The following is a 23,680-nucleotide window of genomic DNA, read 5'->3' as shown; positions in this document are numbered from 1 at the left end:
GTAATGAGGAGAAATAAAGTCAGAGTGACTGCTGTTACCTTCCCCGTCATTGATATTCTGGTAGGAGTCCCACCGTGTCAGAGGGTCGGCTGTGTTGTAGTCCACACTGACGTCTGCCCCGTTCTGCCAGCGCTCTGCACCTAGACCAATCAAAACCAAGGATTCACTCTGAGATGCTCTTATATGGTTCTTATATGGTCCAATCAACCGCAAGGGATCAGTGGGGGAATCTTTTAGGTTTAAACTTTTGAGGAACACTGTTGGAAAGAAGCCTTTTGTGTTTCTTTCCTAGAAGTGATTTGTGGCCGGAGTGTTTTCATCTTCCAACTGAGAGGTGAAGGAATGTTACTTTTTACTAGTTGTGTAGACCACACATGCTCGGACACATGCATGAGCTCACACAGGCACGCACGCACGCACGCACACACGCACACACACACACACACACACACACACACACACACACACACACACACACACACACACACACACACACACACACACACACACACACACACACACACTCCCTACACACCCTCCTGTGGGGCTGGGAGGCAGGGCATGCTATGCTCTTTTACCTATCTGTCAGTACACACTTCACACTACATTTCCCCTCTACGGAATTCCACATCCTCATCTCGGCAGGGAGAAGAGGGGGAAGCTAGGTGGTGAAAGCACCATGTGTCTGGAGGTTTTCAAACCCTCCTGCTTTTCTAACTGGGTTAAGGAGTTAGAAAAATACCTGGGATCTTCTCCGGGCCCTCGGAGAACACCAGCTCTACTTTCCCGTAATCAGGAAATCTAGGTTCTGCAGAGTCAACACAAAGGAATGCCGTGAGTGTGGCTGCGTTGTAACGCAACGGAAAGATGAATGATGCTGCATATGTGTTTTTTATAAAGGAAAATGAAGTCCATTTCTCTAGGCCTTTCCAGGTGTGTGTGTGTGTGTGTGTGTGTGTGTGTGTGTGTGTGTGTGTGTGTGTGTGTGTGTGTGTGTGTGTGTGTGTGTGTGTGTGTGTGTGTGTGTGTGTGTGTGTGTGTGTGTGTGTGTGTATACCTTTATTGGCAGTCTCCATGTCCTCCTTCTCGAACATCAGGTTGTAGCCCTGCACTGCTCCCGTGTGGAACTGGAGCCGGAAGATCACTTCACGCTCCGAAGTGACATCACTCTTATGGTAACATTTCACCTGCAGAGACAGGGGGAGACAGGGTGTAACAGCAGTTTGTGTGGCTATTCATGTGACCTTTATCAAGTCAGTTGTTGGCATCTGCCATGTTTCTTACCATTTTAAATGTGTAAGTCTTCTGTTAATGTTCTTTATCATGACTTCCATATTTCTTTTTGTATGGTATACCCAATACATTCCAATACATATGTTATGTGATGCTGTGAGAAGTTGTTCTTACCATTATGTCTCCCTTTAGCAGCTGAGCAGGTTCCAGACTGATGCATATCCTGTCTCTGTGTCCAGGCCCAATGTGACTGGGTAATAGAGACAAACAACCAATCAGAGAGAACATTCTATGACCAATCACTGACACTTACAGAAAGTGAATTAGAACAACAACCAATTATGCTTCAAAGAAAATGGTATCACTTATTGTGAAACTAAATTGTAAAATGTGTGCTTACTAAACCCCTGAGGAGTAGGGGGTTTAAATGTGTGCTTACTAAACCCTGAGGAGTAGGGGGTTTAAATGTGTGCTTACTAAACCCCTGAGGAGTAGGTGGTTTAAATGTGTGCTTACTAGACCCCGGAGGAGTAGGGAGTTTAAATGTGTGCTTACTCAACCCCTGAGGAGTAGGGGGTTTAAATGTGTGCTTACTAAAACCCTGGGGAATAGGGGGTTTAAATGTGTGCTTACTAAACCCCTGAGGAGTAGGGGGTTAAAATGTGTCCTTACTAAACCCCTGAGGAGTAGGGGTTTAAATGTGTCCTTACTAAACCCCCGAGGAGTAGGGGGTTTAAATGTGTGCTTACTCAACCCCTGAGGAGTAGGGTGTTTAAATGTGTGCTTACTAAACCCTGAGGAGTAGGGGGTTTAAATGTGTGCTTACTAGACCCCGGAGGAGTAGGGGGTTTAAATGTGTGCTTACTAGGCCCCTGAGGAGTAGGGGGTTTAAATGCGTGCTTACTTGACCCCTGAGGAGTAGGGGGTTTAAATGTGTGCTTACTAAACACCTGAGGAGTAGGGTTTTTTAAATGTGTGCTTACTAGACCCCTGGAGTAGGGGGTTTAAATGTGTGCTTACTAAACCCCTGAGGAGTAGGGGGTTTAAATGTGTGCTTACTAAACCCCTGAGGAGTAGGGGGTTTAAATGTGTGCTTACTAAACCCCTGAGGAGTAGGGGGTTTAAATGTGTGCTTACTAGACCCCGGAGGAGTAGGGGGTTTAAATGTGTGCTTACTAGACCCCGGAGGAGTAGGGGGTTTAAATGTGTGCTTACTAGACCCCGGAGGAGTAGGGAGTTTAAATGTGTGCTTACTAGACCCCTGAGAAGTAGGGAGTTTAAATGTGTGCTTACTAGACCCCTGAGAAGTAGGGAGTTTAAATGTGTGCTTACTAGACCCCGGAGGAGTAGGGAGTTTAAATGTGTGCTTACTAAACCCCTGAGGAGTAGGGGGTTTAAATGTGTGCTTACTAGACCCCGGAGGAGTAGGGGGTTTAAATGTGTGCTTACTAGACCCCGGAGGAGTAGGGAGTTTAAATGTGTGCTTACTAGACCCCTGAGAAGTAGGGAGTTTAAATGTGTGCTTACTAGACCCCGGAGGAGTAGACAGCTTGCATTCCCTGGTACACTTTCAGATATGGGCGACACACTTGAAAAAAGAGAAATAGAAAAGAGTGGAATTCAGCAGAAAGAACGGGGACCAAATGAACAAGTGTTATGATTAGGTTACCTTTTGAAATGGCATTGTATCAATGTACTGCATCATGAATTCATTAATGTTATGTTATACTGTATCATGTATTAATTCATGTTGGTATCAAGTGACAGTTAGTCATAATTTCTTAGATGTATTGCTAATGAAATGGCATAAATCCTTTCCCTCAAGCTTCTTGTGGGCTGTTACAGAGAACGCACAGGAAATCTGACCTGACAATTTGCGACTTGACAAATTCTGTCAGTCCCTAAGATGCTACTAGGCATATCTCTATGTAAGCGGCACGTGCGACATTGGCAGCCTCTCAAGCAACCTATAGGCATGTCACATGCAACATGTTCTGTATGTTTCCACTGTGGTCAACTGCTGTTCTAACAGAGGTTTGTACCAGTAGTTCCATCCAGTGCTTCATTTGTAAATTGAGCCGAGAGGGGGCTGACCTGGGCTGCTATTATAAATGAATATTTATGAACAAGTGAAATGAATATTTAATACATAAATGAATATTTATAATAAAGCATTGCATGCATATCATGGCTTTTGCGTGCTGGCATAGAGCAGTGGAGTAGAGGCTCTTGCAGAAGAGGGTGTGGGAGAAATGTAGACTTTTACATCATTTTACATAGTTTAAGATGACTGGAGACTTCAGCATAATCTTTTTAAATACCTCACAAATTGAGAATCTGAGATCAATAAAAACAACCTGGTCTTGAATCCATCACTAGCCTAGGCCTCTATGTGTGTAAACACACATATTGTACAATACGGGGAGATGATAGAAAAATGATAGTGTAAAACAGCTTTCCAGTTTCACTGACTCACCCAATGATTGCGCAGCGTTACAAGCATTTCGCTACACTCGCAATAACATCTGCTAACCATGTGTATGTGACCAGTAACATTTGATTTGATTTGGGCCGACCAACCAGTGCCAGTGCCTGGTTAGCACATTGGCTAACAAGGCTATCTATCTTGTTGTGTCCCGCCCACCACCTACCACCCGCCAACCCCTCTTTTCCGCTGTCGCTACTCTCTGGTCATCATATATGCATAGTCAATTTAACCATATCTACATGTACATACGACCTCGGTCAGCCTGACTAACCGGTGTCTGTATGTAGCCTTGATACTTTTATAGCCTCGCTACTGTATATAGCCTCGCTACTGTTATTTTTCACTGTCTTTTTACTGTTGTTTTTATTTCTTTACTTACCTATTGTTCACCTAATACCTTTTTTGCACTATTGGTTAGAGCCTGTAAGTCAGCATTTCACTGTAAGGTCTACACCTGTTGTATTCGATGCACGTGACAAATCAACTCTGATTTGATTTGATTTTAGCTCACTCACCGGCAATGGCCGATGCGCTTTTGCCAAAAGCCTATGTCTCTCTTGTTTTACTTTGTAAAACAATGCTGTTCGCTCAATAGGCCTATTTAAAAGTTGATCACATATCTGGTAGCCTGCAGACAATACTCTTCTCTTTTCAGCAGAATCCATTTGCTTTCAAACCTGTGTTTTACTGCAATGTTTGGCTATTTGAAATATTGCAAAAAGCCTGTTTTGGCTGCATGCTGTTCACTGACAGATTTGCCGCACGTTCCTGACTGTAGGCATGCCTTGTGATTGGGCTACACACAATCTGCAGCTAGGCTAAAAAAAAGCTTAAACGTTTTTGATCTGTGGCTAAATTATTGGTCTAATCCTGGTGTGGTATTCAGAATGATTTCATTTCTTTCTGAACAGACAGCAGTAATTCTATAACTTTGGCAAATTTGTTTCGGAACAAAAAGGTCCAAATTTGAGAGGTGCCAGATCCTGTTCCGTCAGTATCCGGCTCAAATTAGGTCACTAGTTCCATCTCAGGGAAGTCTTTGTTGTTGATTTGAAATGTGTAAAAAACAACAACATTTGTTTATGTAAAAAAAAAAAATGGGTGTGGATTCCCTTACTACAGACCATAAAGAAGTTATTCTGTGGTGCGTATTTACATATGTGCATGTGCGTGTATACATGTGTGCTTCAGTCCGTGTGAAAGGAGAGGTTCATTTAGCATGCGAGATCTCTGAGAATCCCACTTCTATCTAGATAGCCTCATAGGGATTTTATTGGTAGTTATTTGTCAGACTTTTAGCTTCTGCAGATGTAGGATTTTAACTTGAGCCAGTTTGCCACAGCAGGAAAATAATCCTGCAGCAACAGGAAATGTTAATTATTATGTGGATTATAATGAATGGACATTTTTGTAGGGGTTAATACATTTTTTGAAAGGGAAAATCATGTCTATAATGTCAAAGTAAAAACAACAAACTTCAGAAGCCGTTTTAAAACTCAGATACACATGTTTCGAATGTCCTGCGTTGTAGGAACGTTTTCTACAACATAGTGATCAAATGAAGATCCTACATCTATATTGACTGAGTGGAATATTTGCATTTGTATCTCCTAGTCGGCCAATAGGTGAACAAAAGAGTGTTTTCGGTTACCTCCTGCAGGGTTGAAGTTGGGTATCCCATGAAGAATGATGCAATGCAGGAACAGTGGAGAAGCATTCATTTTCATCGACCCACTCAGGAGACTGTTCAGGATCCAAACATACCTGGCATGAAAGAATAGAAGAGATATAGTAATCCACACAATAGCTAGCTAGATGATCCTCACTAACTAAACCCCTTTGCATATAGGTTACAGTGGACAACAACAGATCCCTTACAACCCTGGCATCAATGGATAAGTCCATCCATGACAATTGCAACCCAGTTACTGAAGCACACATGGGAAAAGGACCGCTCTGAGATGCATTGAGCCTGTGTGTTTGTGATGGGAATATTCTTTATGAGGCGCCCACAGCATGACTGAGTCACAGGGAATCAGTGTGATGCAGCAGGATTAGATTGCACCAGGTCACCACAGGATCCCATTCTGTTTCAATTACAAACAATGGAGCGACTATCACAGGCCCTTTTCTATGGGAATGGACAAACAAGACAAAGACATGCAATAGGTTTTCTATTGGTCTTGGTGGGACTGGGACCTGAACTTGCCCTAACATGGGCAGAAAGGGGTGTGTATAGACCTGTGTGTGTGTGTGTGTGTGTGTGTGTGTGTGTGTGTGTGTGTGTGTGTGTGTGTGTGTGTGTGTGTGTGTGTGTGTGTGTGTGTGTGTGTGTGTGTGTGTGTGTGTGTGTGTGTGTGTGTGTGTGTGTGTGTGTGTGTGTGTGTGTGTGTGTGTGTAAAGGGATGGGGAGGAATGGAGGCAGATGAAGGAGGGTGTGGGGAAACACCTTTACCTCACCATCCATATCACACAATGAGCATTTCCTCAGTACTAGAGAGTAGATGAATATTGTGCCTGAGAAGAGGCCATACCTTTTCTGAGAAGGTGTCATCAATGCTGAGACCTTGTCGTCATAGTACTTCCTCATTGCAAAGCGGTCCAAGGCCTGATCAGCACTATGTGAGACAGACACAGACATGGTTTAGGCTTAAACACTGACTTACCCTCCTCCTGTTTAGGCTTAAACACTGACTTACTCTACTGTTTAGGGTTTAAGCACTGACAGGGTAAACACTCCTGACAATGATGGTAAGTATAAGCTTTAGTTAAGACCTTTAGTTTTAAAAAAGGGAACAGTGAACTAAACTGAACTGAGCGTAAGTCGTCAGCCTATACCAGAGACCCTCCTGGCTGACAGAGTGGAGGTACTCACACTGTAAACAAACATTGGCACTTATTCAATACATATTCTGTTTCTCTCTGACACACACTCATGCACACGCACACACACATGCGCACACACACAAATGTGAGCATGCACACACTGACAGCGATGAAGAGAGAAAGTAACCAGAGAGGAAGACAATCCAGAGTAAACAAAAAGGAGAGGAGGAGAGTAGAAAGAGGTCCGAGTGTGTACCCAGTTACTGCTGTACCAACAGGCCTAAAACCAACCGGCGCTGGGGGCTTTTCACTAGAGGGCTCTCTCTCTCTCTCTCTCTCTCTCTCTCTGTCTTTTTTTCTCTTCCTCATCTGTCTCTCCATCTCTCTCCCTCTCCCACCATATATCTCCCTCTATATCTCCCTGCCTTTCTCTGCCTCTCTTCTTCTTCCCCTCACCGTCCTCACTCTTTTTCTGTTCTGCTCTCTCTCTCCCCTTCCCTCTTTATCAGTCTCTCTCTCCCCTCTCCAGCCAGGCCTGGGCCAATGTGTACCCATATCACACGGGGGCTGTTTGCACAAAGGATCTCCATAAGACACACACATACACACACAAACACACACAGCACTTCCCTTCACCTTATGAACCATTTTCTCGCTAAATGTTTGCAGTCGGTTCTTGACTTTAGGGATTAGCTGAGTTGCAGCTGCTCTGGATATCCTTTCAGAGTGTAAATGACTTTCATCTTTGTTTGTGTAACTTTATCCACTTAGAGGAACTGCATGTGCTTGAGGGGGAATTATTTTCTACTCAAGTGCCTTACTGAAACTCATATTTAATTGCTAAATGAATTTCCAGGTCCATTCAGAGAAAATGACATTGACCTTTGTGATAAACGTCCGTTTCTGTCATAAGCTGACTGTCACGACTGTCTAGTATTGTCCATGTTGATTTAGAGTGTGTAATTCTGTCAGCGTGACTCATGACTTGTGGCTTGCCTTTGATCCCACAACCATAAGTATTGATTGTTTGACTCACGTTCTGAATGACTGTGGAATTCAGTGAAAGGGCTGAGTGGACCAGTAGTGGTCAGACAGTGAAATAGATTATATTTGTTTCTAGGCCTATATTTATCTGAGACATTTGGTTGGAGTTGACAAGGAGTTTGGACCCAAACATTCAATCAGTGCTACTCACTCTCTCCTGAGGTCAGATATTTTGGTTGGAGTGAAGTCATATTTCACAATGCTAAACCTCAATAAATGAAACTATTGATAAAAAGCTACTTGAGATGCCATTTTTTTGCAGCAGTTACCTGGCAGATATGTCAGTGAAAATCACAAACGATGAGATGACCACTCCAATTCTGCTTTTCCCACCCTGAAATACAAGACAAGAGACAAGATGTCAAATTCATTCATATTTGTGTGCCAATGCTTAGGCATGATCATTTGCAACAGTACCAGGTAGTGTTATTAGATTGTAAATAAACAATAAATATTTTTTTAACTCCCCGGAACCATTACCATGACCCCACTCGCCAACCGGTAGTACCTTCTGCTGAATGTTCCCTATGTTGGAATGGTGTGGGCATACCCCAACTATAGAATGGTGTGGGCATACCCCAACTATAGAATGGTGTGGGCATACCCCAACTATAGAATGGTGTGGGCATACCCCAACTATAGAATGGTGTGGGCGTATACCGGTCATTAAAAATATTAATGCGAGTTCACAGCTGATTGTACATGCTTGCTATTTCCTCAGCAGGATGAGGAAATAGCAAAACATTTGGAAATGGTCTGTTTGACCAGTGTTTTTTGCTCAAATGTATGCTTTGACCACAAATAGTATGAGACAAGTCAACAACATTATTTGGGTATGAGTTAACAGAATTTTAAAAAGTACATTTTTTTACTGGACAATGACTTTATATGGTAAGGTGAGACAAGTGATCTTTGACCAGAAGAAAATAACTGAGAGATGGTGAGAGGGTGATGACAGAGTGATGAGGATGCTGCTCACCCTGCAGTGTATGACCACCACGTGCAGAGGGTCAGCGTTGAGCCAGCCTTCCATGGCCTTACAAATTGTACAGATCTTATCCAGAGGAGGGGCATGCAGGTCAGGCCAGCCCGTGTCCAGAGTCTGCAAACACAAGGTAGGTCACACACACTCTGTTATAGATAGTTCTAATCAATAAAACCTCTATACAACCTAAACAATCTATTTAGCACGCACAGAGTCTCCAGAAATCCTAGAGACAGCCTTTCTAAATCAAAGGCTTATCTCATTAGACAGTTGTTCAAACACATACGGTTGAGATCCATGTTGCCACTTATATCCATTGATTTAGCTGTAGCAAATACAGCCGATTCATTCTGCAGCTTGTTGATACCTGTATCTCTTCAGCACCTCGTGTCTTGCCCTATGTTTTGTTTATGTTGCACATTTGGAAAAAGACAGTATGGTTGCTTTACCTTAGGGTTCATTTTAGAGAGATCATGTCTCTTCTCCGACAGGTTGATAATCTAGAAAGAAAAAAGATATGTACGCATGAATACATACATTTGTGTTGCAATTTTATTATATGCCTTTTATAACTATCTTATTAAAAAGTAACTGTTTCAACCGTTTTCACTTCCTCTTTCCCATATGAACTAAAGAAAGCTTCACAGCGCTCCACACTAAATGGTTGAGCTGAGGTTAAAGTAGGCTCTTGTCCTGTCAACATCACTTCTCTAGAAACCACAAAATGTGTCAATGAGACAATGACATAGGGTGAATAACAGTCACACTTTAAACCAAATAAACAAAGCAAACTTTAGATAAACTTTAATGATCTCACTCTGATAGAAATCTGATGTCTGCCACAAGATGTCAGATAAGACAGAAAGGACTAGGTATCTCAATAGTCTATGCACGAGAGTAGTGTTAACTGACCAGGTAGTTATCTGCGTGCTTGGACTTGAGCATCCGTGTGACATCCTTCAGGTTGTGGAGGTAGATCTCTTCTGAGCATGTCCGAGGGAAGGACACGGCAATGATGCGCTCAGTCACGTAGGTCAGGTCAAGTTCGTATCCCTCATCCATTCTCACATCTGGGTCTTCTTCCTGTTGGGAGGGAAGGAGAGAGAGAGAGAGAGAGAGAGAGAGAGAGAGAGAGATGCCTCAGGGCCTGCAACACACTTTCCTCTGCCCATTGACAGGATGCATGTTTTCACTCTAGTCATGTTTGTCATGCAAAGTCCTTGGTGTCAGCCATTGTGCTCTGCCACCCCACTGATACATTTACAATAGGAACACAGGCCTACTGTAGATTGTATGACAAAGGAGGACATATGTTTACATTTAACTGTCTGTCTGCACAGGTGCCACACTGACTGCCATTATGCCTCATGATAGGTTACTGCAGATGATGATGAAACACTATTTCCACTTCTATGTTCACTTTAGTTGTATTCCTAATTTCCATTTACCCCATGGAAAAAGTAACTGATTTTGAATATGAAAACAAGGAAATAGTCACCAACTGATCATTCTCAAGTTTGCACAGTAAAAACAAGACAGACAGCAACAATGAAACAACAAATAAAACATGAAAACTCCTTTGTCTTCCAGTTTAAACCAGTCGTGTGCTGTGTAGTCCTGAAATATGGCTTGTTCCTGTGACCTCATGGTCATGAACTTCCTGTGTAGCTGCTGGGGAGAGAGAGGCTTCCCCCACTCATCCACACATCTCTTATCTATCCATCTGTGATCTGTGTTTTGGCCTCGTGCTCTGTCTTTCCTGTCAGCTGGGGAATAGGGAAGTGATTCTTTAAACAACAGGCAGGCAGTTAACTGGCGCCCCTACGAAGATAATCCATCCAAAATACCACAATACAAATCCCAGCGTGAATTCTTCTAGGAATCATTTTCACATCAGAATCATGTTCTATTTGTAGGTCATTCTATCAGTTTTATCATCTCAGTAACAACGAGAATCAAAGTAAGGAATCAAACTGAAAGAAGTTTCATAAATTCACAACACACTCAGATCAGTATTGATTTCACGTTAGTTACCACAGAGGGATAGCTTTGGCATGGCTGTGTAGAGATAGAATTACGAAACAACAAAACTCTCAATATCTACGTGTCAGTTTATTGCATGCCTGACCTCTATCTAATCTAGACCAACAGGATGACCACAAATAGTCAGCTTGGAATGTATTTCTGCTCCCACCCTAACACCACACACTCCCAACGACAAAGGGATTGAATCGAAATGTCGTGTTTCAGTACGGTCACCTGATTGTTTGTTGTGATTAACAGTGAAAAGGTCTGAATGTGCCTGTTACAGTTTTTTACATTCACTTTGGCACTGTTTTCGGAACCTTGATGTCATTTTTCAAAACTCTAGACACAAGCGCACAACCAATGATCAAAATGCACATTTTTCAAAGCTTTAACTTTCTTTCTAATTGCTTGGATACAATACACATAAAGCTAAGATCACTTGTTCATTGAACTTAAATCACCTGTTCAAAATGACACAACTTAACATCAAAGTATTACCATTTCAAAATGCAATTCACACATTACATCTGAGATGACTGTCTATTCATTTCATTACAACGATCTAACTATCAATTGATACAACTGCTCAAAATGATAAGTAACTGTTGCGTTACTCTTAATGCGTAGTTTTACGGAAACTGACAAACGATATTCCATGTTTAGATCATGAAGGTTTCATGATAACGAGATCCATTGACACCAATTACCGTGGAACATGAACCAATTGGCCTACATTATCTATGGATGTAATATTTCATCATCATTCTTTATCAGACACTGTTTCTATGGTCACATGTACCACTTTTCCAGACCATGTTTTCAGATTTGACATTACTGTACACTCATCGGCCACTTTATTAAGTACACCAATCTAGTACTTTTGCCTCAACAACAGCCTGAATTATTCACGGTGTTGTACGTTAAGAGATGCCCTTCTGCACACCACTGTTTTAAACAGCTGTTATTTGAGCGTTTTGTGGCCTTTCTGTTAGCTTGAATGAGTCTGGACATTTTCTTCTGACCTCTCTCATGAACAAGGTGGTTTTGCCCACAGAACTGCAGCTCACTGAATGTGTTTTGTTTATCGCACCATTCTCTGTAAACTCTAGAGACTGTAGTGCGTAAAAATCCCAGGAAGGCAGCTGTTTCAGAAATGCTGGAATCACCATGTGTAGCACCAACAATCATACCACGGTCAAAGTTGCTTAGATTAAGCATCTTGCCCGTTCTAATGTTTGGTTGAACAACATCTAGAGCTCTCTACTCTATATACTCTATATATTGAGTTGCAGGCAGCCACATGATTCGCTGTTTGAATGTAACTGTCCTTGATGAGCTAAATCAGGTCTGTAGAGCTGATAGCATGACCTATGTCATTGTGTGAGATAATGTCAGGTTCCACCATGCTCAAATGGTGCAAGCATGGTTTCAGGCCCATCCACAATTTACCACCCTGTGCTTACCCCCATACTCTCCTTTCCTTAACCCGATTTAATATTTTTTCTCCACATGGAGGTGGAAGGTACTGTATATGATAGGCGCCCTCACGAACAAGCGGCCCTTCTTCAGGCCATGGATGACGCATGCAATGACATCACAGTAGACTAGTGTCAGGTCAGGCCTGGATTTGCCATGCCCGAAGATTCTTCCCAAGATGTTTGGCTAATGAAAACATCCATTGTGATATGGATGAGAACCTGTGGCCAAATCCACAAGACAGGGTTGATGGAAATATAGAAGTAGTAATCAATCTTTTGTTTAGCTTTTTACAGTAAGCCAGGTGAGGAACACTGCAGTGATGTTTTACAGTAAGCCAGGTGAGGAACACTGCAGTGATGTTTTACAGTAAGCCAGGTGAGGAACACTGAAGTGATGTTTTACAGTAAGCCAGGTGAGGAACACTGCAGTGATGTTTTACAGTAAGCCAGGTGAGGAACACTGCAGTGATGTTTAACAGTAAGCCAGGTGAGGAACACTGCAGTGATGTTTTACAGTAAGCCAGGTGAGGAACACTGCAGTGATGTTTAACAGTAAGCCAGGTGAGGAACACTGCAGTGATGTTTTACAGTAAGCCAGGTGAGGAACACTGCAGTGATGTTTTACAGTAAGCCAGGTGAGGAACACTGCAGTGATGTTTTACAGTAAGCCAGGTGAGGAACACTGCAGTGATGTTTTACAGTAAGCCAGGTGAGGAACACTGCAGTGATGTTTTACAGTAAGCCAGGTGAGGAACACTGCAGTGATGTTTTACAGTAAGCCAGGTGAGGAACACTGCAGTGATGTTTTACAGTAAGCCAGGTGAGGAACACTGCAGTGATGTTTTACAGTAAGCCAGGTGAGGAACACTGCAGTGATGTTTTACAGTAAGCCAGGTGAGGAACACTGCAGTTGACCTTTAACTGTTTTTTCTTTTTTTGTAGCTAATTATTTTTGCTTTTATTCAAAGAAACCTATGTTGTGATTTTATTGTATTTCATCAATAAATGTAATATTTTGTTAAATGATTCCACTGTGTCTGTAGTATTCTCTCTACTAGTCCTTTTACAGTGATGTGTTTACGTGTAGTAGCATAATGAAACATGTATCACATATTTCGTTCTACAATATTTAATGATTGTATGAACAACTACACAGTGAAACTATAGGTATCTTGTGTGTGGGTGATCTAAATTAATGTTCCTATGGTATTTCATGATAAATTAGTTATTTTAACCAATGATTCTGCAAGTGCAAGGTTTCTTTAACGATATGAATGCACAATGCAATGTTTTTAACATTGGACAGCCTGTGTTACAAGTGATGGCCGTTTTGAGTTTTGTGTCTAGAGTTTTGAAAAAGGACCACAAGGTTCTGAAATTAGTGCCAAAGTGATTGTTAAAAACTGTAATCAAGTCTGAAGTGACTGCAGGCTAAAGGCAAACACTTTGAAGGACTCTGGAGAAAGGGGCCAGGACCATAAAACCAGGGGGCCGTGGACTACTGCACCCAGGGGCTTAAACCCCTCTGAGAAGAATGAAAAGGGGCCGTGTGTGCGTGTGTGCGTGTGTGCGCGCGCGTGTGTGTGTGTGTGTGTGTGTGCGTGTGTGTGTGTGTGTGTAGGGGGTGTCACAAGGGTCTGCAGTTAGTGTAATAGCAGGGTATGTCCATTTTCTCCAGAAGCTGCAGGAAAAACTGTCTATCAGAAATGTATGAAAAGGTTGACTGGCCAACATTTGAGGGTTGTGTTTTCAGTGGCGGAGGGGACTAGGTGAGAGGGAGATTGGACTGGACTGTGTTTAAGAAAGTGTCAGAGCATAGTTTCAGAGACAGGAGATGGGTAACCTCCAGTACTTTACCTTCAATCCCCAAGCCATAAGATTGCTAAATAGAGAACAAAATGACTACCTGAGTTGACCCTTGAATTTAAAAAAAAAAATGTGCACTGTCTCTATGCACACTCAAAGGACTCTACACACTCAAAGGACTCTACACACTCACGCACACTGACACTCCAACACACAAACACACACACACACATACACACAAACACACACACGCAAATGCACCCAAACACACACTTAATTTGCTCAGACAAATAACAGTTATACTGACTCTACACACACGCACACACCCTCACACACAAACATAATATACACTGATGCTACTCTGTTTGCCATATATCTTGATGCCTAGTCAACTTACCCCTATACATACAGTACTGTATCTACCTCTATCACTCCAGTATCCCTGCACATTGTAAATATGCTATTGGAACTGACCCTGTATATGTGTTTTTGTTCTACCTTCTGTTACTTTTAGAACTACATTGATATTGATAACTTTATTTTGGGTATAGAAAGACATTTCACTGTACTTAATAAAGTTATTCAAAACGCTGAGGTTAAAGCCTGTTTGAGTTGAAAGTCTGTTTGAGGTTAAAGTCTGTGTTTGATAGTCGGCCCTTGATAAGGTATTTGATAGAATCAATGTGGGCAAAGTCTTCCTCATCCCACGAAGCTCTATGGAGGGTAGGCCTACATTATATTGACGTTTAATTATTTTATAAAGACTATCCTACTTTTTTTTATTTATTAGATACATCAAAACATATTTCAGAGTATACCTGATGACAGATCTACATTCCGATGTGAGCACAGATATGTTAAACAAGTTAGGGAAACCCACTCATCTATTTCATGTAATCCTAAAACTCCATCATTTTATACTCAATCCCATATCAATATAGATCATCCAGACATACTCCACACTGCGGTAGTTCCTTTCAACTAAACCTCTCTCTCCCATAGTCCCATTCTGTCTCTCATCAGTCATGTCAGGAAAACAGCAGTGACTTGCCCCAACATGCACTACAGATCATTGCTCTTTAATTTACAAGGAGTGCTTTTGTTCCTGGTTCAGGGCATGGCGCTCGGCCATAAGGGCACAACACAACAACCGTCCCAGGCAGCCGAGCTAAGGATCGGAAAGCACAGCCCACCCATGGCACAATGACTGGGAGTAGACAGTAGAGTAAATGCGGATGAGAAGGCGTAGGCCTAAGCTAAGCAGAGTGGTGTTTGAAAAGTAGGTTGCCAGCAGCAGGCTTCATAGAGAACAAGCTGAAACAGGTATACCAGTGTAGGTAAGGATTCTAGGGGATTTAGGTGTGTCTACTCTGGAACCCCTGGCTGACACAGCCCCTGGAGGTATGGGTAAATGCTGGCTGGGCTGTGGTGCGTGGGCGCTGTCAGCGAGGCTTAGATGTATATAGATCACTCAGCACTGTGAGGCCTGGGACTGCGTCTCAATAGTCTCCAATGGTTTCCTTTCTTTCAGTCATCATGAAGGAGAGGTCTGAGGCGAAGAGAGGTACCACCTCAGATTATTGATACCCAGCCCTGATCAGTCCTGGAAACTACACCTCTCACCTGGCTGTAGTTGACACTGCATGGAATATTCCATCTTTATTTGCAGGGAAATGGAACCTTTATTTAATTAGGCAAGTCAGTTAAGAACAAATTCTTATTCACAGTGACAGCCTACGCAGAGGAAACACTGAGCGCTGTTGATATGCTGAGGATAAAATCCACCAACTAGTAATCAATGTTGGTCAGCCTCAGAGGATGGAAACGTGGCCCAATCATGTGAACAGTGACATCATGGTTGTTTTCATTTTTTAGCACATGTTGGTGACAACGGTTGACAAAAACTCAGCATTCTGGCCTGTCACAAATAATAAAGTCATCCAATTGGGATCATAGGATTGGACGACAGCAACAAAGTCCAATGAAGACATCAAAGTTTTGTTTGTATGTTATTCGTCCGGTTGCTACACGTCTTCAGAATCCTCAGTTACGTTTTACACGAAAGGCACATTCGGGTGATCATGATGGAGTGGAGACTGTGTGTATGTATGTGTGACTGTGAGAGTGATTTGTTTAAAAAAAACATATATATGGATGGATATTGAAATGAAGCATTAGATGTGGATGAAACTCAAGAGAAGTGAAACAAGCATAAACTATGGCTGTTTAAAGGAATGGAAAAACGGAGAGAGGGAGTCCTTGGTGTAGAGGGAAAAGGAGCAGCACATGAAACAGCTTAAGGTGAGGAAAGCAGCATAATCCTTTAAAGACAGTGTCTTAAGCCACACGGAGGGGATAAAACTCACTCTGCAGCCATAAAGTCCACAGTGCTTACTACCACAGCTGGCCATCTTTAGAAGTCCTAATCATTGTTTTATTGGTAAATATCATTCATATGTCCTGACTTACCAAGCAGGTACTATTTCACCAGCAGTGTCTGGCCAGAAACCAGATCAATAACTACAATAATAGCCATGTCTTACTAAATTAGGCATATTTCAATGGACCAGTAGATCAGTCAATATATACGGGAGGTATTGAACAGGGAAAGAATGTAGTGAACAAAGTCCATGATTTAAAGATCAATGGGATAGTAGTTGGCATCAAATAGGCACCGTCTACTCAATCATTTGACTGCTCAGGAATAGCCAATATTCCTTATTGGATGTAGGTTCACCACACTATTACTTTCTTAGGATATATTGCCAACATGTGATGGCCAACAATCACCCCTTGGCTGGCTCGTGGTAAGTTCCATTCCATGACTCAAAACATCAAATGTAGAAGTGTTCCTATTGGCTGGCCTTGGTTCATGACTGACAGTTTGTGGCAGTGCAGTCCATTATTGGGTTAGTTGAGAATTCACCATGGTCACATTAAACCAAAATATGTTCCAGTGGTGAAAAGGAGAGCTGACGGATCTCCACCAACTTAACACTCCAGAAAAGAAACCTCCCAGTTCTCTCTGAACCAAACATTGCCAGAACCCAAATCTATGGTCAATAAAGTAGAGTCAGCTTCTCCACCAGGACCTAAAGTTAATATGGTATTAACAAGTCGAATGTGCCATACTTCCATGTATGAATAGTGGAATGAAGGATGAAAGCTAAGTAAACAAAATGTGATATTTCTGCAAGGGAGGATATGGCTCAGAACAGCCAAGCATGGGAGGACTTGGCTGTGCTGTGGACCGATGTAAAAACCAGCCACACATAGCCTACTGTCTCTCTGGGAGTCAGTGTGCTTGGTTCGGCAGCCAGGGAAACATTAATCTTCGACCCTCAGCCACACCAAACATGTTTTTGAACGTTTCAGGAAGTCCGGCTGCTTATGGGGAGACTGCTAAGGTGGAATGTTTTTTAATTGGCCCTTGTCATATGTCATTTACAACCCATCCTTTCACCTTTCAGTACTAGTAGGATCTCCGCTGGCTTTGGGTCACAGAGTTAAGGCCTCTGCAAACAAGCATATGAGTTCAATGGAGCATTGGAATTCTTATATTGTTTCCAATGTTGTCTTTGTGTCTTTCTTGTCCAACTTTATTTTATAGGGAGTGTACACACACAATATGGAAGGTTGGAATAGCTGAGCCTGCGCTTTAGTTTTGTATGGCTGAGGTTCAACTCTTCACCTCAACACTGCATGTTCTTTGCTTGTGGTGCGGTATATCACTTCTCAGTGCTACTGCTAGTTTGCATAGACTGTGGGCTCCTGAAGGTATTTAGCATTCAAATCTGGACACCATCTAATAACCCACCCTAATTCCCATCAGTCAGTCAGACAGAGCACCATGCATGCTCTTATACCTGGCATGAATAGAAGCAGCAGCAGCAGCACACTTTAAACAGTCAGGGAGGATAACATCTCCCACAACAACATAATAGGCTGGATGGATGAAGTGGCTTTGGGGAGAAGAGGCCATAGTTTGTTCTGCCTGTTTCCTGTCTCGCTCGATGCATTTACGCTGTGGCTTTGAGGCCCATTCAACACCGAAGGGCTGAAATAAACAAAACGGTGGAATCTGTAAAAGCAGCAGGAGGGGGAACTGGAGAAAAGGGGATCTTTTTCATGCTGTTTATTTAGCAATTCTGGAACTCAAACATATAGTTGTGTCTCATTTTCACAGGATGTTTTGGAAGGGAAATGAAAGCGAGCTGCTTCCCTGCCTCTGGCTGAATCTGTGTGCAGCAGCAGCACCCACCAGCCTCCTAAAGCACCACCTAATTACCACCTTCGTTCCCTGCCTCTGGCTGAATCTGCAGCAGCAGGCTGCACCAATCTGTTCCCTGCCTCTGGCTGAAGCAGCAGCACCCACCAGCCTCCTAAAGCACCACCTAATTACCACCTTCGTTCCCTGCCTCTGGCTGAATCTGTGTGCAGCAGCAGCACCCACCAGCCTCCTAAAGCACCACCTAATTACCACCTTCGTTCCCTGCCTCTGGCTGAATCTGTGTGCAGCAGCAGCACCCACCAGCCTCCTAAAGCACCACCAGCCTGGCCTGTGCAGCAGCAGCACCCACCACCTAATTACCACACCTCTGGCTGTGTGCAGCAGCAGCACCCACCAGCCTCCTAAAGCACCACCTAATTACCTCTGGCTGAATCTCTGTGCAGCAGCAGCACCCACCAGCCTCCTAAAGCACCACCTAATTACCACCTTCGTTCCCTGCCTCTGGCTGAATCTGTGTGCAGCAGCAGCACCCACCAGCCTCCTAAAGCACCACCTAATTACCACCTTCGTTCCCTGCCTCTGGCTGAATCTGTGCAGCAGCAGCACCCACCAGCCTCCTAAAGCACCACCTAATTACCACCTTCGTTCCCTGCCTCTGGCTGAATCTCCCTGCCTCTGGCAGCAGCAGCACCCACCAGCCTCCTAAAGCACCACCTAATTACCACCTTCGTTCCCTGCCTCTGGCTGAATCTGTGCAGCAGCAGCACCCACCAGCCTCCTAAAGCACCACCTAATTACCACCTTCGTTCCCTGCCTCTGGCTGAATCTGTGTGCAGCAGCAGCACCCACCAGCCTCCTAAAGCACCACCTAATTACCACCTTCGTTCCCAAGGTCATAGAGGAATGCGTTCCAAAATGGATTACCCTCCCGTTTTCTCTCTCTTTCTCTCTCTCTCAGTGCTCTCCCTCTCTTCACTCTGGCTAATGGCTTACATATGTGTGCTGTGCGGCTAGCTGCTCCTTTCTGTGACACTATACTGCCCCAGCAGCTCTCAGCCCTACAGTCAGTCCCTGCCCTGTGAAGAACAGAATGCCTTTTTCTACTTAGCTTACTGTACACACACACTAGCCTTCTTCCAAACCACATTATCAGGGTCCTATCCATCTGTCTCCCAGCTAGCTCTTTGTAATCCCTCTTTTATCAAAGGTAGAGAGAGAGACAGAGAAGAACTCCCATGTTTTCTGTGTTCTTTCTACACTTGTCTCACAGTTCCTATTGATAGTGAAACATTATCTGTATGTGTGTGTTCTTATGTGTGTGTTCATGGTGCAGTAGAGCTTTTCTTCTGTTTGTTTTAAAGATAGATAGCTACAGGAAGGAGAGAAATTGAGATATCTAGACAGGTAAGGAGGAGGGTATAGCCAATGTGAGGTAAGAGGGACTCTTGTACATGTCATCAACAATGGCTGCCTAAAAAGTGCAGCCCCGAGGCCTGGAATACCACGCAGCAGCTGTGGCTTGAAGAATATGTATATCTCTCTTTCTCTTTCCATCTTTTCTTCCTCCCAGCAGACCAGCCATTCAACAAATTTAGTAAAAAATGAAATGAAAAAAGAAATGCTGCAGACTCATTGAGGACTATGCTAGCTCTGAAAGGTCTCCAGCACAGCAAAGCCCCAACCATCATAGAGTACCAAACCATTACAAAAGAAAGCTTAACCAGTAGGACATTCACAGTGGCGCGATTCTCTCAAAGCTGCAGCCAAAGCTTGATGAAGAGATCATGGTTTTTTAATTAACAACACTCTGTATCATTCAAAGAAATCACACCCACACTGCACGTTGAGTTTGAATGACCCCCTTCTCTCTCTTCAGAATTCCGCATGGTCCACCCCCCCTCGCTGACACACACACACACACACACACACACACACACACACACACACACACACACACACACACACACACACACACACACACACACACACACACACACACACACACACACACACACACACACACACACACACACACACACACACAAGTAGGGCACAGAGCCAAAGTAAATAAAGACTAAGCAATGCCCCCATTTTATATTTTGAATGAATTCCACTGAATTAAATGTGCTTGAACCACAGGATAAAGAGAGAAGCATTGATAACATCACCAGACTGCATGAAACTACTCAAGAACTGATTTGAAGTACTAGCACAACACAAAAACCATCTCCCCTGCAAGTAAAACACTACAAACTACTTAAAACTCCAAACCTTACCGTTTCAAAACTGAAAATAGGAACTTTTATTCTCCTTCTTCCTTTGAAATCCCTTGTCAGTTAGACACTGCTGAAAAAGAGGAGGGTGATAATGTCCAGGCAAAGAAGAGAAGATGAGGTTTAGTTTAGGTCCCGTCACACAGGCTTAGAGGAGGCTGACTGGCTCATTCTCCTGTGCTGGAATGCGGTTGCAGGGTGATCAGAGGCACTTCTGTGAGCTCACTTTGTCCGGCTTTGCCGCCCCCACTGCAGCTCCCTCCCAGGCTGTTGCAGCTGACTCCTACTACTGGCTGTTGGCTTCTGTTGGCCTTGTTAAAATGGAAGCCCTACTCTGTTCCTGAACTGCTGCACTGCTCTGCTCCACTCAACCCCCAACACACTTCCTTCAGTCAGTGAAGGCTGCTAGGTGCTGCCGCAGACACAAGTCCTGGCATGGGATAGTCCTCCCACTGTGGCTGAGCTGGGGCTGCCTCCCTCGCTGATCCCTCCCTCTTCCACTCTCCCTCCCTCCTCCCTTTCCACCCACTCCACCTCTCTCTCACTCACACACATTCTCATAATGCCTCCATGTCTGCTTCAGTTTTTGCCAGAGCGGGCCAGTGGATGGACACACACACACACGCACACGCACACGCACACACACACACACACACACACACACACACACACACACACACGCACGCACGTACAGGGTGGGGGTGATGGAACAGGGGGGCACATTATGCTGAACATTTGATCAGCTGGTAAAACAAAAATCATTGAAATCTATTCTGCTTAGTTGAGCCATTTGTTGAAGTGTCTGGAGCCCTCAAGGAAATGCACAACATGACCAAAAGTATGTGGACACCTTCTTGTCAAACATCTCATTCCAAAATCATGGGCATTAAAATGGAGTTGGTCCCCCCTTTGCTGCTACAACAGCCTCCACTCTTCTGGGATTTGCTTCCGTTCAGCCACAAGAGCATTAGTTCGGTAGGGCACTGATGCTGGGCGAATAGTGTTGAGGTCAGGGCTCTGTGCAGGCCAGTCAAGTTCTTCCACACCAATCTCAACAAACCATTTCTGTATGGACCTCACGTCGTGGAGGCACTGTCATGCTGAAACAGGAAAGGGCCTTCCCCAAACTGTTGCCACAAAGTTGGAAGCGCAGAATCGTCTAGAATGTATGTATGCTGTAGTGTTAAGATTTCCCTTTCCTGGAACTAAGGGGACTAGGCCGAACCATGAAAAACAGTCATAGACCATTATTCCTCCTCCACCAAACATTACAGTTGGCACCATGCATTGGGACAGGTAGTGTTCTCCTGGCATCCGCCAAACCCAGATTCGTCTGTCGGACTGCCAGATGGTGAAGCGTGATCTTAGGCTTGTGTGTGGCTGCTCGGCCAAGGAAATCCATTTCATGAAGTTCCCAACAAACAGTTATTGTGCTGACGTTGCTTCCAGAGGCCGTTTATAACTCAGTAGTGAGTGTTGCAACCGAGGACAGACGATGTTTACACGCGACACGCTTCAGCACTCGGCGGTCCCGTTGTGTGAGCTTGTGTGGTGTACCACTTCGCGGCTGAGTCGTTGTTGCTCCTAAGCGTTTCCACTTCACAATAACAGCACTTACAGTTGACCGGGGCAGCACTAGCAGGGCAGAAATTTGACAAACTGACTTGTTGGAAAGGTGTCATCCTATGACAAGTGCCACGTTGAAAGTCTCTGAGTTCTTCAGTAAGGCCATTCTACTGCCAATGTCAGTCTATGGAGATTGCATGGCTGTGTGCTCGATTTTATACACCTGTCAGAAACGGGTGTGGCTGAAATAACAGAATCCCCTCATTTTAAGGGTTGTCCACATACTTTTGTATATATATTTTTTTATTTTACCTTCATTTAACTAGGCAAGTCAGTTAAGAACAAATTCTTATTTTCAATGACGGCCTAGGAACAGTGGGTTAACTGCCTGTTCAGGGGTAGAAGGACAGATTTGTACCTTGTCAGCTTTGGGATTTGAACTTGCAACCTTTCGGTTACTAGTCCAACACTCTGATCACTAGGCTAACCTGCCGCCCCGGTAGCTCTTACAAGGGTGACCTTCACGCTCATTATAATGTACAGTATATACACCATATACAGCTGGTAAAAATGAATAAAGATGGGACCACCATCAAAATATGTAATTGACTATTGATTGTCATCTGTATAGTATAGTAAGTATCAGATGAGAGGTATTCCCTATGCAGCAATATTTGTTTGTGTTTGGTTTATTGTGTTTGTTTTATATGTATTTTCATCTATAGATCAGTCTAAAATATGATCATTATAATGTTTATCCATCTGAACTGTTTATTTTTCTATGAATATTTGGCATATTATCTAGAATGAAGCAAGTCAAGACGACACATGAAGAACGGAAGTGGGTTACAGCAATACCAACCACTGGGACCACATTAAATGCAAGTAAGACAACAGACCAAATTGAAGTACATAGACCTACAGTAACTATCGGCAACAACAGCTATACCAACCCCCAGGACGTGTGACATGTTGACGTGGAAGAAAGTGCATAACCCGAAACTTACAATGAATACATTGTAATGACAGATCATCTCTATAGAGTAGGTTGCAGTCGCCACAGGGTTTCAGAAGAACACATTTTGAACACTATTGAAATTCACTTAACTGTACCTTCTGTTGTGTAGCAGTGTTACAATGACCCGTGGCATGTTGGAGATGATTCAGTTCTTTGGTAGCTGACCTGAGGACAGTGGAATCTGGCTTACATAACAGCAATTTGTGAGTGGCGAACCTTGGTTACTGAAGGAGTGACCAGCTAATGATTGACTCTGTCCAAAATAAAGCCTGCCATTGTTCTAAAAAACAGTCCTCATATCACCAGCCTACACACACACTGACATTTCTGGGTTGTTGTCATCTAAAACAGCTTCCTGTTAGTATATCATCTTATGAAAGGATTGCATACGTTTTCATAATATGGCTTATTTGGAGTTGTCAGTTAAGATTGTGTGGTAAATTTCCACAGCAACAAAATATTTAGAACAGTGTATGAGTGGTATGGGACTTGTTCTTCAATAACCCCATTGAGTTTGTCAGAGCGCAAGCCAACTCCCTGGGCAAACCGTCAATGATTAGCCGTTAGCACCATCTATGGGTGAACCCACTATTGGTGCATTTCCACAGAGGATTTACATGTGTTGGCTCCTGGGACTCGCTGGGCCTGGGCCTCGGTGGACCTGCTCTGACTTGGGGCCAAGGCAAGGCCTGCTGGTGCTATTC

The 23,680-nt window shown here is 43.5% G+C and overlaps 1 protein-coding gene across 2 annotated transcripts in view; it reads right to left on the bottom strand.

Annotated features, from left to right (window-relative positions):
* The window catches only part of LOC115114517 (tensin-3), an 82,654-nt gene extending 59,399 nt beyond the window's left edge, over window positions 1-23,255 (bottom strand). The window contains exons 1-12 of one of the 2 annotated variants that reach the window (XM_029642819.2): window positions 23,072-23,255; window positions 9,489-9,659; window positions 9,026-9,076; window positions 8,571-8,693; window positions 7,861-7,925; window positions 6,256-6,339; window positions 5,373-5,485; window positions 2,761-2,821; window positions 1,408-1,483; window positions 1,058-1,187; window positions 743-808; window positions 39-140 (exon numbers count right to left, since the gene is read on the bottom strand). In XM_029642819.2, coding sequence (XP_029498679.1) covers window positions 39-140; window positions 743-808; window positions 1,058-1,187; window positions 1,408-1,483; window positions 2,761-2,821; window positions 5,373-5,485; window positions 6,256-6,339; window positions 7,861-7,925; window positions 8,571-8,693; window positions 9,026-9,076; window positions 9,489-9,638 — 1,021 coding nt within the window. In that variant the 5' untranslated portion in view covers window positions 9,639-9,659; window positions 23,072-23,255. Of the gene's footprint in view, window positions 1-38; window positions 141-742; window positions 809-1,057; window positions 1,188-1,407; window positions 1,484-2,760; window positions 2,822-5,372; window positions 5,486-6,255; window positions 6,340-7,860; window positions 7,926-8,570; window positions 8,694-9,025; window positions 9,077-9,488; window positions 9,660-20,395; window positions 20,831-23,071 lie in introns of those variants that run through there. The other variant, XM_029642818.2, reaches the window with a different exon arrangement.
* Between the last annotated feature and the right edge of the window lie 425 nt (window positions 23,256-23,680).

Source organism: Oncorhynchus nerka, linkage group LG9b, assembly GCF_034236695.1.
Source record: "Oncorhynchus nerka isolate Pitt River linkage group LG9b, Oner_Uvic_2.0, whole genome shotgun sequence".
NCBI lineage: Eukaryota > Metazoa > Chordata > Actinopteri > Salmoniformes > Salmonidae > Oncorhynchus > Oncorhynchus nerka.
This window is presented reverse-complemented; position numbering and strand designations above follow the sequence as displayed.